At 34.3% G+C, this 16,037-nt stretch overlaps 1 protein-coding gene across 1 annotated transcript in view; it reads left to right on the top strand.

Moving 5' to 3' along the window:
* LOC129229266 (uncharacterized) overlaps window positions 1–16,037 on the top strand; it is a 163,244-nt gene that overhangs the window by 102,715 nt on the left and 44,492 nt on the right. The window contains exons 13-14 of the mRNA XM_054863575.1: window positions 6,097–6,143; window positions 14,337–14,436. Coding sequence (XP_054719550.1) covers window positions 6,097–6,143; window positions 14,337–14,436 — 147 coding nt within the window. The remainder of the gene's footprint in view (window positions 1–6,096; window positions 6,144–14,336; window positions 14,437–16,037) is intronic.

Raw genomic sequence — 16,037 nt, 5'->3', positions numbered from 1 at the left:
TGCTCTGCTCTGGCCCTGTGTATGTAAAGCATTAGTCATTGAAAGATGGGATCCCTCAAGCATACAAAAAATTTTGTGGGCTTTGTTAACTAATTCTTGAAATTCAGTGGTATCGCAGTCAATCAATTTATCCTTAAGGCATTTTGGAACAGCCTGAATAAACTGCATACTCTTAATATGAGACAAAGCCTTATCATCATTCAATTTTGTGTATGCCTGATGAGCCGCTCTTTCGATCCTATGACCAAGGTTGAGCATAGATTCGCCCTGGACGTGTGTGATGGTCTGAAATTGTGCCAAAGACACAGACGACATCACTGGTAATGAAAAAAATGCACGCAACTTTTCACATGCTTCATCAAATTTTACAATTGCCATACAACTTGGGTTTGTTTGAAAATAAAATTGTGCTGACCCTGTGAGTTTAGTTTTCAAAAACAAAAGGGTAACATTAGCGGTAATATATTCTACAGGAACTTCCGCACTTCAGGGATGTTAAAGGGATGAAGTCCATTCACAAAACCAGTATTTAGTAGCCAGAATTGAAGACGATACTTATGCCCAACTATTCTTTAATGGAAATTTTCGTGTTGTGGCGAGGAATTTCCGTTACCTCTAAAACTGTTTATTCGTGAAAAACTCACGTTATAGCCTTTTCGCGTAAGTCGAATCGCGTTGTAGCGCATGTCGACTGTAAATCAATTAATATATTTATACGTATATACCATTCTTTTTACTTACATTTCAAAGTACTTCCAATCAATTGTTGTATAATAAATTTAAATACACTTCTAAAAAACACATTTGGGAAAAAATTTACGAAAGCAAATACAGGGACCTGGTTTCTGTCATTTATGTCAAAGAGCTAAAATGAAATATTATTTTGTGCTAACACTAGAAATCTCAAAACACGCCGTCCTGTGGAAGGGCTCTAAGCAATAAGTTCAATAAAATTCTCTTGGAAATCTTCCGACATAGACAGAGCGGGGCCTCGAAGCACGTTTGGAAACAAAAACGTTAAGATGTTCCATGTGAGTTGACAGTTGAGTATTTTGTACATTGTACTACATCGCTATCAGCTAAAGTGGGGTCAGCTGCTGATGAACAAAAAACAGATGTGGCTCATTTGCTTGTAAAATGATCTATATTGTAATGTGAGTGGTGTGAAGGGAAGTGAGATCTCCTGCCCCAAGGATATCTCTTCTCTAGTCCTACTGCTCCGTCTCGTCTTTTCCTACAATGGTCATTAGGATAAGAAGCGGCAACGATGATCTATGGGAGGTTAAAAGGAAATAAATTACGGGAAGTCTAAAAATAGTTTTCCTTTCCAATATTTTCTATTGCAAGAAAAAAAATCCTTCATTTCTCAACTAACAAAAGATAATATAATAAAATTTTCCATTGGAAGAAAAAGACAACGGTCAACCGGCGCCTTTTGGAGCGGCGCACCGAGCATTTGCCCAAATGCCTGCATAGCCAGTCCGACCCATCTCTCAGTGGGCCGAATGGAACTCCAAATTTTTCCGAATGATGATAATTCGCCTAATGGAACTCCAAATTTTGCTGAATGATATTTTTATCATATCGTCAAACAAATACAAATACAAAAGTGACGACCAGCAACAGGCTCTGGCCCAGCTAGACTGGTCCTAGTCAATTTACAATCCCCAGTGAAGATCAATGACCCTCTTAAAACTGTCTACTCCCTTGCTCATTACCACCTCTTCCGGTAAGCTGTTCCAAGGTTCCACTACCCTGCCAAAATAATAATTTTTCCTAATATCCATGTTAGCCTGAGAATTAAATAGCTTAAAACAATGACCCCTTGTCCTGCTTTCAGTCCAGAAATTCGAGGGCAGTCAAAATCGAATTGTATGTGATATGAAACATAAGACTCCGGAAAAATCCAAAATAACCTTTTGCATTCATTCTCTTCTGTTGAATCCCAACCGAGCCGAGGTTGGAAAAAATTTTCACACGAAGTAGTTTCCGTTGAAACAAAGCTTTCCAAATGATAATATTTTTGCCATACCATCAAACAAAATTTGCCAAAGAAGAACATTTTTGGGAGGTCACAGTGACTTCCCATCAGTGCTCCCCTACAGCTGAACCCCCCCCCCCCCTCTCCTTTCGTGGTTGAACTGGATACGCCCTTGGTTGTACGAGTTTTTAAAGTCACCGCGCATGCGTCAATTGTTAGTGTTCTCAACCAGTGCAAACAGTAGTAGAAACAAATTTCAAATGCTACAAAGAAATAAAATTAATAAATTTTTGTGTGGTTACATTTAAAATTCCATATACATATAACATATATTCCTCAGTAAAAGGTAAAATTAATTTGTATTGTAAAAATATTTAAATTATTTTCTTGTTTTTCGGAAACATTTTCTGCATGATATTATTGTCTTTTCATAAATAAATGGGGTCATATTCTTTCACAAATATTAATCTTTTATTCTAATTTAATAGATGAAAGACATTTTACCTTTTAAATGAGGAATACATGTTATATGTATATGGGATTTTAAATGTAACCAACAAAAATTTATTAATTTTATTTCTTTGGGAGCATTTGAAATTTGTTTCTACTACTGTTTACACTGTTGGTTGAGAACACTAACAATTGACGCATGCGTGATGACTTTAAGAACTCGCACAACCAAGGGCGTATCCAGCTCAACCATGAAAGGAGAGGGGGGGAGGCAGCCGTTAAGAAGCCATAATGGGCAAATTTGACATTTTGTTTCACGATATGATAAAAATATCATTCGGAAAAATTTGGATTTCCATAAGGCGAATTATGATCATTCGGAGAAATTTATAATTCTATTTGGCCCATTGGGAGTTTCCACCCTGATAAAATTTGAAGTTCGGGTGCACTTGAAAAGGCCCATCATTTGGGCAGTTAGGAGACTATTTTTTAGCACCCTTCCCCCTTTTTATTCCAAGATTTTGAAAGCAATGAAGTTCTAAAATGAGTATGGTAGTAACCCAACTAAACACCAATTGCTTTCCCTTTTCAATGAGCTCCCAAAGAAGATGTATACACTTTCAAATTGAGGAACAAGTTATTACATCTGAACTCTTTGGTAAATTTAGAAATTGAAACAACCGTCAATTATTTTTTTTTAAATTCTAAATTTTTTTTTGAAGTTAAAGGGAGATGGGGTGGAGCTGCCCAACCTTGCGCCCCTCTGTATACGCCCATGCGTAGAGCTGGCTATCGCCATCCCTGTGGAACGAATATCGTAAAACACTATTTCTTTCATTCTAAGCAATCTTTAACAGCTGGCAACCCCCACTTGCGGCCATTTTTGTATAGGCAACCTTAGTTAATCACGTTCAGAAAAAAAATTAGCTTTAATTTGATATATAAATGATGACTGTACTTTATGAGTGCATAAATGTGCACCAATAGTACCCGTTTACATGTGGTTGCGAATAGGTAGCAGCCAGTTGTGCAACGGCAACCATAACTTTTTAAGTTCTTTAGGTATATTTCTTTAAAGTAGAGTATAGTTTATTTTAATAACAAATGCGTCATTTTTACCTTAAATTGTCAAACAATATTAATTTGATAAAAATACTTGCGGGCACTTCTTGTTAGGCTACCTACCAAAACACATTACCCCTTTCATAATGTAATATCAAAATTTGATTTTGACTTTATACTCAATGAGTGCAAAATTCTGCAGCCGGATCTTAGACTATGATTATTTCTTTTAAATAAACAGTAATCTAGATATTGGTTACAATGATCATGCTTGCATTCTTTGAAAAAAAAAAAAAACTTTCGAGCATCTTATTAAATAGTCAGTTTTTCAGAAAGTTCTCCAAAGAAATGTTTGCATTTATTCGCTCTGCTAGAAACTTCATCAGAAACATTATTTTGCGAACTGAAGTCCAGATTGTATTGTTCTTTTACGCCTCTAGCATTTCATTTTTCAATGGCTTGGAATTTTTTTAAGTTCCACTTAAGCGTAGCAGATTTAGGATAAAGAACAACTTTCAGAGAAAAGGAATAGCTAGAAGTTTGTTTTATTGGACCAGTTGCAACGTAAAATCAAAACAACTTTGTTGTTTAGTTCTAAAATTCATCAATTTCTCTATTTTTTTGTTCACCCCTTAGCCTTAACTGACTTGTGAGGTTCTAAATATCAATCATTGAGCTTCCTTTTTCTCATGTCTTTGATTTTTGTGAGGTAAACTATCTAAAGTAGAGTACCATGTCCCATGATACACAAAAAAAAAATTCAAAACCTTTTTTCTATGTAATGAACATGGAGATTTGCTAAAAGTTTGATCTATAGAAAACTTCAAAGTATGGAGGTTCAACCATAGGTGCCCTTATGGGGGGAGCAAGACCCCCCCCCCCTAGAAATTACAACTCCTTACTGTTAGTACTTTTTTCTTTGAGAAGGTGTAAAATCATTTCTTCTCCAGCCTTCTAATGAAAAAGTTATAAAAAAATGTCGAATTTTTATAACGCTAATCTGTACTTAAATCAGTTTCTATGGGGAAAATATCTGAACCTCCCACCCCTTAAAATTTTGCATATGAGCGCCCATGGGTTCGATTGTATTTACTAATTTACACAGCAAATTACAAGAGGTTGGCTTTAAATGTCATGCACCACAGACTTTGTAGTTATCCTGATATTCCTGTTTAAAAATATTTTGTCTTGATTTTTAGCATATTGTCTTGATATTCTTCTTCTTATTATTATTTTTTAACCCCGACACACAAAGGAAAAGTGTTATAAGTTTGACGTGTCTGTGTATCTGTGGCACTCTAGCACCTAAACGGATGGACGGATTTTGAAAAAAAAAAATTTTTTTGAAAAAAGAGTTGATCGAGAGTGTTCTTCGCTAGGTTCCATCTTTGAATGACATTAATTAAACAAAGATATTAATTAAAAACCTCTTTAATAATGACTAAGCCTTTATTCACTCGATTGATAACCGAATTCATTGTTGGCCGACAAGGAAATAAAACGCAATGATTTAAAATTTTTATCTGTTCCCAGTTTCTATTTAGTAGCAAATAAGATACTTGACATTGATTTTGAATAATATAGGGCTTTTAAAATTATTTTCAATTTTCCCTCTTGATTCTACAGTTGCGACTCAGTCAGGGATTTTTAAAATTTTAATTTTATAGTTGTTTAATATACAGTGAAACTTCTAACTGGACTACCCCGGTAGCTCGACATTTATTTTTCTTTTGGTTAACCCAATGCTAACTTCAATGTGCAAAAACCTCTCTAACTTAACCCACATTTGCAGGAACCCAGTCAGCGTCAAATTGCTATTCTATTCTAGTCTAGTCCAATTTTTGCTGTGAACATTCTTTTATATTGACCTTTGCTCAGAATTTTATGCTGTGGTTTCTTAGTCAGTCAATCCTTTTCTGGAAAGCTCTTTTAGAAAATTCCAGGAGACTCAGCCACCAAACTCGTGCTGTTAAAGCAATTCTAAAAGGCTAGGAAAGGGTAGAATAATTGTACCCAGGGGAGTCCTCTAGAGAAAAAAGGCACCATGACATGTTTTTCAAACTAGTGTAAACATGACTTTTTGTCTTTAACAGACCTGACTGACAAGTTTTTATCTCTTTTCAAAAATTATGTATTTATTCCTCATGAAGTATTCAAATAGTATTAGTGATTTTATTATGTACTTTTCAAAGCAGAAAACAACATTCATTTACTAGAATTAATTTTCATAATGTGAAGATTAAGCATTAGTAAATAAGTGATACAGAAACACCGTAAGAATTACATTGACCGGCCTCACGCTGCTGCTCCTCTTGAGAAAACCATCTCCAGGTTGCGTCCATATCCTACATACACACACTCATGCCTGTGCACAGACACAAACACACACTCCTACACACACATACACATACACACACATGCGCCTACACAAACACACACACATGTGCCTACACAAACACACACGTGCATTCATACACACATACACTCGTGATTGCGAAAAGCATAATTTGAATTCAAGATGCCAAAAATTCAAATTAATATAATTTTTAATCATTATTTAATTTCTTTTGGTTTTTGATGCTATTGATCTAATATTTCTCTAGGACTTGATTGATGAGCCTCTTGTATTAGAAGGTATAGATAGTAAAAAGTAAGTTTATGATTTTATGCTTATTTATTTGAAACGTCTTAGAAAGACTTTAAAGAGTACTTAAAATGGTTTATTTAACTGCATAAAGACCAAGCAGTTGACAGATTTTAGAATTTTATGAATTTCAAGTCACTTATTTGTTTAGACATTTAGTTGTATGTTGCAAAATTATTACCCTTATTTTATTTTTAAAAAAAAGTCAGGCAGCTAAATTAGCCTTTTGGTGCTTCCCTGGATTTAACTACATACCTGCCAAGCCTTCCGGATTTCCCGGAAGTTTTACGGATTTTCATGCCCTTTTCCGTTTTTCCGGTTATGAGCAAAATCTTCCGGATTTTTCACGTTTTGTAGGAAAAAAATTGTATCTCGCCAATTTTGGCGCTAACGATTCTTTTGTGGAACGTTTTAGGCCAAGTAGCCAAGGAAAGGTTGCCGTAGGAGAATGGCAGAAGAAGTGAGGCAAGATTATGACGTCACGGAGTGATACAGCGCATGACTTCATCGGGATCCAATCAAAGCAAGCGTCGCGCCTGGCAATAGGGGCTCAGTTTCGGCGCCGATTATCTTCTCGTTCTCTCAGTTTGAGCTGTTTTTGCTTTGTTCTTTTTTTAAAATGAGTACCAAATGTTATTTCCAAACTTTTAAAGAAAGCAATAAAAGTAATATTTACTAAACGAAAGTAAGTTCAATTGGTATGAAATTCATAACTAATATATTGTTAAATAAAAAGAGGATAGGGGTTCTGTTTGATTTTATTTTGCCTTAAAATCTTGTGGATAAAAATAAAAAAATCTTCCGGATTTTTTTTCTCGGAGGTTGGCAGGTATGTAACTATGAATAGTCCTCCCAAGGTTCTCTTTTTAATCCTAACTGGTCCTCTTGAATCCCCTTTTTGATTGAAAATGGTCCTCTTTTACTCTTTTCTTTGGCTAAAATGTGTTGGGAGCCCTGTAATACTTTAAATATATTTCTCTTTTTTAAACATGTCTGCAGTCTGAAACATCTTTCGTCGACCCATTTTTTCCATATTTCTTTCCTGTGATTTTCGCAATGATATTTTAATTTTATAAAAAAAAAATCGAAATATAAATTGATTGTTGGTTTGCAAGAGGACAATGAAGCTATGGCCTAAGGCCCCGTATACTCAATCTAATCCTGAATGTATGAAAGTTTGAGTGATCACTGACAATCCTGAAGCAATTTTTTCACTATTGATGAAATGAAGTTTGACTATTACTGGTACTCCCAAAACTAAAATTGTTTAGCATTTGATAAAGAACAGTACCAGATATAATCTCTTTATTTAAAATAGTCACCTCTTTCGGAACAAAAGGACCTATCTAACGAAAACATTTGAGCTTTTCTTTCTTTTTTTCTTTTTTTTCAAAGTCTTTCAATAGTTGCCATAAGTCACAGATTGACATAAGCAGCACAAAGCCATATTTTAGTCCCAAATGTGTATTTTCGAGAGGTCAAGTATTAATACAAATACAAAAGTGATGACCAGCAACAGGCTCTGGACCCAGCTAGACTGGTCCTAGTCAATTTACAATCCCCGGTGAAGATCAATGGCCCTCTTAAAACTATCTACTCCCTTGCTCATTACCAGCTCTTCCAGTAAGCTTTCCAAGGTTCCACTACCCTGCTATAATAATAATTTTTCCTAACATCCATGTTAGCCTGAGATTTAAATAGCTTAAAACAATGACCCCTTGTCCTGTTTTCAGTGTTAAACTTCAGCCCCGTAACATCTTTCATATTAATAAATTGAAACAACTGAATCATATCCCCTCGGTCTCTTCTTTGCTCAAGACTGTACATTTTTAGCCTTCTAAGCCTGGAATCATAGTCTAAGTGAGAAAGTCCATTTATTAGCCTTTTAGCTCACCTTTGAACCCTTTCCAATATATTAATGTCTTTTTTAAGATAAGGAGACCAAAACTGAACAGCATACTTCAAATGAGGTCTTACCAAACTTCTATATAAGGGCAGAAGAACTTCTTTAGATTTATTTGAAATAGATCTATTGATAAACCCAAGCATCTTATTGGCTTTGTTACTAGCAATGCTGCACTGTTGGCTAAACTTTAAATCCTGACTTATTAAGACGCCCAGATCAGTAACTTTTTCTGCTTGACTAATGACTGAACCTTGCAAATAATAACTTGTACACTTATTTCCATGCCCTAAATGTAGCACTTGACATTTCCCAACATTAACAGCCTTACCCCATTTATCAGCCCACTCCATAATGTGATCTAGATCCTCTTACAGCTGATTTACTTGTTCTTCATTTTCTACACTCCCCATAACTTTGACATCATCAGCAAAACAATTCATGTTTCTAGAAATATTTTTATAAATATCTTTCATAAAAACAATGAACAAGACAGGCCCTAACACTGATCCTTGAGGAACCCCGCTTAAAACCTCACTCCAATTAGAATAATTTCCCCTTACAACTACCCTTTGTTTCCTTCCGGTCAGCCAGTTTTTTACTCAAATGAAAGTTTTCCCTCCTATTCCTATATCTGCTAATTTGCTAAGTAGAGCAACATGCGTACCTTATCGAAAGCTTTTTGAAAATCAATGTTAACATCTACAGACTTGTAATAATGTAGAAAGGAAAATTGTTAAGTAAATCTAAAAAGGAGGGAGGGAGTCGAGGAGTGATTGGAAGAAGGTAAAGTGGTTCTAGTGAAAATCTAATTGAGGAAACTTCATTCCAAAGGTTGTTAGTTTTTTTTTTTTGGGGGGGGGGGGGGGTCCGATGCCTAGATAAGTAAAAGGGCATACATGTGGAATTAGTCAAGGCAGCGGCTGTTCTCAATCTTTGTTAGTTTGATGGCTCTTACCATCTCTAAAATACACAAGAAGATTCCCTTTCCCAATACTGATGATAACGGTCAGGATGGTACTATCCCATACACGTTACGAGTCTTCTCTTTGATGGAAAAAAAAATGAAATTTGTAGTTCATTTGAACATTTATTTTTCCTGAGAAAAGCTAGATTAAAATAAAGAGAGAGAGAGGAAGAAGTTTAAATGGGTACACGTGCGGGAAAACAGTTTGATTTGTTTTTTTAATTTTTTTTTCTTATTTACCGGGGCACTCAGAAGCCTGGGGCCCGTAGCATTTGCTACTTCTGCTCCATGGCTAATCCGGCCCTGTCTATAAACACGTGATCAGATAAAATCTCAACTGTATCATAAATCTTTTAAGCAATAGATTAATACTTAACAGTAAACACACAGAGAAAAAGCTGTCATATGACCACAGAAAATAAAATTGAAAATGGTTATAATAAATGACAATTAAAAGTTAAAATAAAAACTAAAATGAAATTTGATTCTTCCTCTTTAACATACATAATTTGATTTCCACTTTAACGTTTAACAATGAATTTCATTGTTTGCAACAGAAATCTTGTTTTAGCTTTTAGATCCACTGATTTAAGAGTTTTTTTTTTTTTTTCCAGTTTAAAAATTGTAATACTATAATTTAAAATTAGGGATACACTGCATATACCGTATACATAACTATGCGGTATCTGTCCTATCTGGCTATTTTTAACTATCAAATATGCAATCCACCCACTCATTAATTGAGCATAAATACGCTGCTCAAAACAATTAAAGGATATTGTAAGTCTGGTACAATAAAAGGTATTAGCAAGTATTTTTTTGCATAGAATCCAAGAAGGGAGTCACAAATACAAATTTTTCTCAATTTCAAACATTGCAGTATATTAATTTTTAGTTTGACGTCAAAGACGACATTTTGGTGGCAGAGAATGAGATTTCACTCTAAAATATTGTAAGACAAAGCAGAAAATAATGATCAACACTCAGTAAGCACGTTGTTTCGGTGAGTGCGATGTCTCAACGAAGCCATTTGACAAAATCTGAATATTCTACAGTTGTTGGCAGGCTAGAGGGGATAACTTTAACCACTCGGTGGCAGCGAAGTATGAATGACTACAACAACACCTTCGCTCAGGTACTGGCACGGCCGCGCCGTCCCTATGTGCAAGGTCGTGCGAAGCACAGTGGCGCCAGAGCCAAAAAGGCGCCGAGCTCTACCGATAAAAATTGCTTCAAATGAAGGGAAAATAAACTCTAACCAAAAAGCAAAATGGAATTCTTTGTTATATCTAATGGCGGCTGTGAAATTATACTGCTCATTGAAACAATTAATCCGTCTCGCTGAGAATCTAAAAGGAAAAATTATTGACTTGTTGTGTCTCAAGAGGAATGTATGTAAGGCATTAAAGCGGATGTTTAATAGTAGAGTAGCTTTATGTCAGCTTAAGAATTTTTGAAATAATGTATCTTTCACTTCAAAAATGGTATTTTAAGGTTTTTTGTGGGAATTCAAATGATGACAAGGTGTTTTTACCATATATATCTGTAGCTACAAAGTCTATTTTTTATCCTGTTAGAAATGAAATAAATTATTTTTTGAAAAAAAATATATGTCTTTAAAAATTTTCGATTTTTTTTCTATTTTTCCTCAACTTGAGAGGGCTTTTGCACGATTTCAAAAATAAGTTATAAATTTTGTTATTGGTTTCAGCAGAGCACAAGAATTAACAGCAATCATCTTAATTACACATTTATTTGAAGAAAAGCATATTAGAAAAACGGCAGATACAAACTACAAACAACAACGTAAGCGATTGTGCAGCGTACTGAAGAAAACGATCATTGACGGCCGCCAAGCAGTGAAAGTTCGCCAAGAGGCAACTAGAGTTGGCAAGATATCGCTCAATTTCAACGCTTCTTCCCGATATCACAGCCACTTTTTAATTTTAACTTGTCAAAAATGAACAATACTGGAATTTTAAATTATGCACATCATAAAAAAATACATGCAATAATAAACATTTGAAAAATATGTAAACAGTCATTTTAGCACTAGTCAAAGTTTTGACCGTTTTGCTCAGTCCAAGTCCACTACGCAACTTTATAAACAGAGCACTTGTAAGTGGTTTGGTTAAAATATCAGCGAACTGTTCTAATGTTGGAACATATTCTATTTCTAAAATTTCTCGTTCTACTTCCTCTCAAATAGAATGAAAACGCACATCAATGTGCTTTGATCTTCGATGACATTGAGGATTTTGAGCAAGTTTTTTGGCACTTTGGTTGTCAACATACAGAATAGGTGGACCTTCATATCCGATCAGTTCCTTTAGAAGTAGCTTGAACCAAACCAGTTCAAAGTCAAACTCAGGTTATCAAACTCAGTTCCAGAATCACACAATATTTGCTTAACAGTATGGCCAGCTGTCTTTGCTTCGTTTAGGAAAGTTTATGCAATATGGTATTTCACTTTTTGCCTTCAAAAAGAAAACTCGGTGAAATTTCGTGAAATCATCTTTGAGAACCAACAGAGGCTTCTTTCATGGAACCTGCAACATCAGCATTAATTTGTTCAGCAGGCTTCATTGGCCTAACAGTCCGTGAATGAAATGATTTCCTATGGGCTTTTCCATATGCACATCCTACACAGAATTCTGAGTTATCATTAGATACAGATATTCCTTGTCGTCTAAGATACTTAATACATCGTTTCTTGTTTTGATGAGCCATTCTTTCATGCATTGCTTGAAGAGTATCACTTGTACTTGAAATAAGAACAGTTGCTGGTTTTGTTGGACTTTCAGCAAATATTTTCATCAAAAATACACCGATTTCGGATTTTTCTCCAACTGCAATGAGTTCATTTTCATTTTTCACAAAGCAAAATTTATTTTTGAATGAAACATTCAATCCTTTTCTTAAAGCATGGGAAACAGAAAACATTTGATATTTTAATTCAGGTACGTACCACACATCTGTTAGGTAATTTTTCTTCCATTTGCCATTTACTTGAGTTTTCACATTGACGCTTCCAGAACCATAAGCAACAAGCTTCTGACCTCCTGCAGCATTGACTACCTCCGTAACAGCAAAGCTTTTAAAACTTTCAAAAATGCTGCTGTTAAATGTCATATGCTGAGATGCTCCAGAATCAATGATCCAGCTTTTGTCAATTTGAGAATCTGTACATGGCATCGCAATACCAGAGGATGAAGAAAAATTCTTACTTTTGTTTTGAGGACAATTTATTCTTTTATGTATGGCAATTCCTCATTCAAAATAAGTAATATTAGGATTCACAGCTTTTCTGTTTTGATTTTTCCACTTCCTCTGTTTTGATTTGTTTCCTCTATCATTTCTGTTTTCCTCTTTTACTGAATTCTGATCTTTTAGTGGTAGCGGCACCTGCCGTTTGGATTGAATTTGTAACGCTGTACTTCCACATTGCTGTTGTTCTATTTACTGTTCAAAAGCACACAATCTTTCAGTTAACAGTTCAATAGATCGATCTTTCAATGGGATACCATCCCTCACAGTCTTAAATGCAATATAATCCTGCGGTAGCATTGATATAATGCTAAACAATAACATCGAGTGAGGAACAGTGCAGTGAAGAATGCGATTCAGTTCATCATTAGCTTCAATGAATATATTTTGAGCACATGACTAACAAATGATGCAATATTTTCCTGCTTCTATTCCAGATGAAAGAATTCTGTCCACAAGCGATCGAGTCGATGCGTTGACGACTTGTCAGAAATTACAATCAGCTTTTCGTATGCATCTCTCGCTGTTGTGCATGTTTTAATATAATCAAAGTTCATGTCATTCAAAGACTGGGAGATAAAGAGCAAGGCTTTCGCATCCGCAAGTTCAAACTTCTTTTTATTCTCCTCAAAATCGTCGTTGTCCTCATAGTCGAGCGGTTCCGGAAGTGTCGAATTACCGCTAACGGAACTCAGCAGATTGTGCTTTCTTAAAAGTAAACAAATGGACATTTTCCATCTAGTCCAATCTTTAGCCGTTTCTAATTTCTCTATCGTAAATTTATAGTCCACTGGAGCCATTTCCACTTTAATTCTGGAGTACGCAAAATAAATAGAACAGTCGGAGCAAAACAAAATGGCGCCGATCGCTATAAACTTCAAAATAACGTAAATAAAATGATTTTTACGCAGTTCATACTAGAGACGTACCAAGTAGCACTTTGGCCGAGTACCGAGTTACCAAGTACTCGGCCTTTCACTATTCAGCCGAGTTAAGGAGTACCAATTATGTTTTAAGAAAAACCACCAGTACACATGTGATGAATTTTGAACTTATTGGAATAATAGTATAGACTTCCTTGTCCATATAATAATTTTTAAAACTAAATTCCTGGTGAAATTTAATTATGCATTATTTAAAAAACTCTGGTTGTATATAATATATATATATATATATATATATATATATATATATATATATATGATAATAATAATAATAATAAAAGTGAAAAATATTGAAAAGACCACACCAAAAGCCCATAGATGCGCAACGCAGCGAAACTAAAAAGCCAAGTAAATAAAAAATTAATTATATATATATATATATATATATATGTTTATATTACTTGGCTTTTTAGTTTTGCTGCGTTGCGCATCTATACTCTACCTTACTTGAGTTATAGTGCTTAGAAAGAGTAATATTCCATTCAAAACACAAAAAAATGAAGTCATTTCTGTAGAAAATTGAGTTAGCGCTTCGCTCTGGGAACAGGCTATGCTTCTTATTCAGTCTTGCTTCAAATCGGTGATCACATACAAATTTTACAGCTTAAAAGCCCCATTTTTGGATTGAAATTATTTCTAAGTAAAAGATAAATTATATTTTTTGCATGGGGTGTTCATTTATTTTTCGAAGCCACACCAACATTTCATGACTTCTCTTTAATGAATATAAGTATACTATAAGCTTTTAAAGTGCTTTTTCTTTTATATGTAATTTATTGAAACTCTAGAACTAGTTTCTTAGAGATAATACTTTTGAATTTTACTTTATTTTGTCAGATATTTCATAAAACTAATTGGTATGACTTATCATGGTTCCCGAAAAAATTCAAAGAATTGAAACTGGATAACAAAATTTGTCAAAAGTGTATTTTTTTAATAACTGCACAGCTCTTATTTCCTTATTAAAACTGCTTCTGAAATATTTCAGTTAATTAAACTAACGTGCTAAAATATGCTATCTGAATTTTCAAATTTTTTGCAAAATACAAATTTTAATAAAAATATTAAGTTACAAATTATAAAAGTTTTCTTCTTCTTTTAATGTCTTTGATTTTTAGTGCTCGAAGAAGTAGTCGTTTGAAAGATACCAAAGTAAATTACTCTCTTGATGATTTGTTTACTCATCTTTATGGAAATCCTGAAATGGAGCGAAGTCAGGTATCTTTTTATTTATTTTTATTTTTTTTTAATTACCTGAAAAATCTGGAAGATATCATAAAAAAAGTTTCAAAGTGAATTGTATAAAGTATTCAGTAGATCATTGTTTCTGAACCTTTACTGACCGGTGAACTGGTAAAAATGCATAAAAAAATCTCACAAACAAGTTTCCTTTTTTTTTTTCTTTTTTCTTTTACAAAAAAAAAAAAAAAAAAAAATAGGTGTTAAAGAACTGTTACATAAGTTAATTGTAATGTTTTCATTTTGATTTATTCATTCATACATTTAAATGTGAATATAAGTATATTTTTGTACTTGTTGTACAAAGGTAAATCAGTTTTAAAGAAAGCCCACAAAAAATTATGAAAAGTAATCACAAAGTTAACGTACTGTCTGACTACGAATTGTATGGAAAAGCAAACATCCGTTCTACAGACGGAAATTGGCACTTCTTTTAGTTTTCAGCGGTGTCAGATTTTGCAGATGTATGCTAGCCTCTAAATTAAGCAGTCTTATTCAAATAAGCAAAACATACATGTCGAATTTTTATTTTTCCCCCTCATTCAGATAGACTCGTCTTAACTAGACGTTTGCCAATGGGATTGTTTCCTTCAGTCAAAAGTGCTACTTTTAGTCACTGAAGTTGATAGAATGAGCAAAAAAAAATATATATATATATATGCATATATATGTATAATAACATGGACCCAGAAAATACTGACATTTTCCCAACATTTATTTTTTAATTAATATTTTAAAATGTCCGATTTTTCGAACAAGGCCTGGTCTTTATAATGTCACAAATGATGAACTTGGGTGCGTATTCCACTGGCGCGCTGAGTGCTTACGCTTGCTGCCTACTGCGTTTCCACCTTATGATAATTCAGAAGCGAATTAAAAATTGCTCTTTACGCTTGCTATCAACCATATCATTGCCAGTACTTGAGAATAAAGAAGTAAATTAAATGTTTCTCTTTGCACTTATTGTAACAGTGAATGGCAGTTCATCATTTGCCCAGTGGCAGAAACGCTGCGACATGGAAACATCGTCGCAGACAACAGAACCCTATTGGGGACAGTTCTGTCCGTGCTAAAAAAAAATAAAAGTTGTCTATAAAAAAAAAAGTTATATGTGCAGAAAAAAAAAGAAACGGAAAAAGCTGTTTCAACTGTCAGACATTTATTTTCATGAACTACTGAGGCGGATGATCACACATGTGATCGTTCGCCCGCGTGATCGTTCGCTCGCCCACTCGCTTGCCCACCCGCCTGCGGTATAAACTAAAACAAAACTATCTTTTTCAAATTGTGCAAATCTGAAATCAAAATAATGCATATTTCTCTGTACAAAAAAAAATAAAGTCAGCACATTTCTGTGATGCAAGGGATAAATAATAACATAGTGAATAATTTTGTTTGTTTGTTTCATCAAATCATTAGCAGTAGTGTTGTTATAAGGTTCTCTGAAAGTGCAGTGTAAAGACTTTTTCTTCCCTCTAATGACTTTTAAAAAAAAGCATTTATCACCGAATTGAAATATGATTGCTTCAAATAGGGTTACCAGCTTTAAAATTATCTCCATTTGGTGTCTGGTGTTAAAC

Source organism: Uloborus diversus, chromosome 1 (genome assembly GCF_026930045.1).
Source record: "Uloborus diversus isolate 005 chromosome 1, Udiv.v.3.1, whole genome shotgun sequence".
Taxonomy (NCBI): domain Eukaryota; kingdom Metazoa; phylum Arthropoda; class Arachnida; order Araneae; family Uloboridae; genus Uloborus; species Uloborus diversus.
Note: the sequence above shows the minus strand (reverse complement) of the source record. Positions and strands in the feature narration are given on the sequence as shown.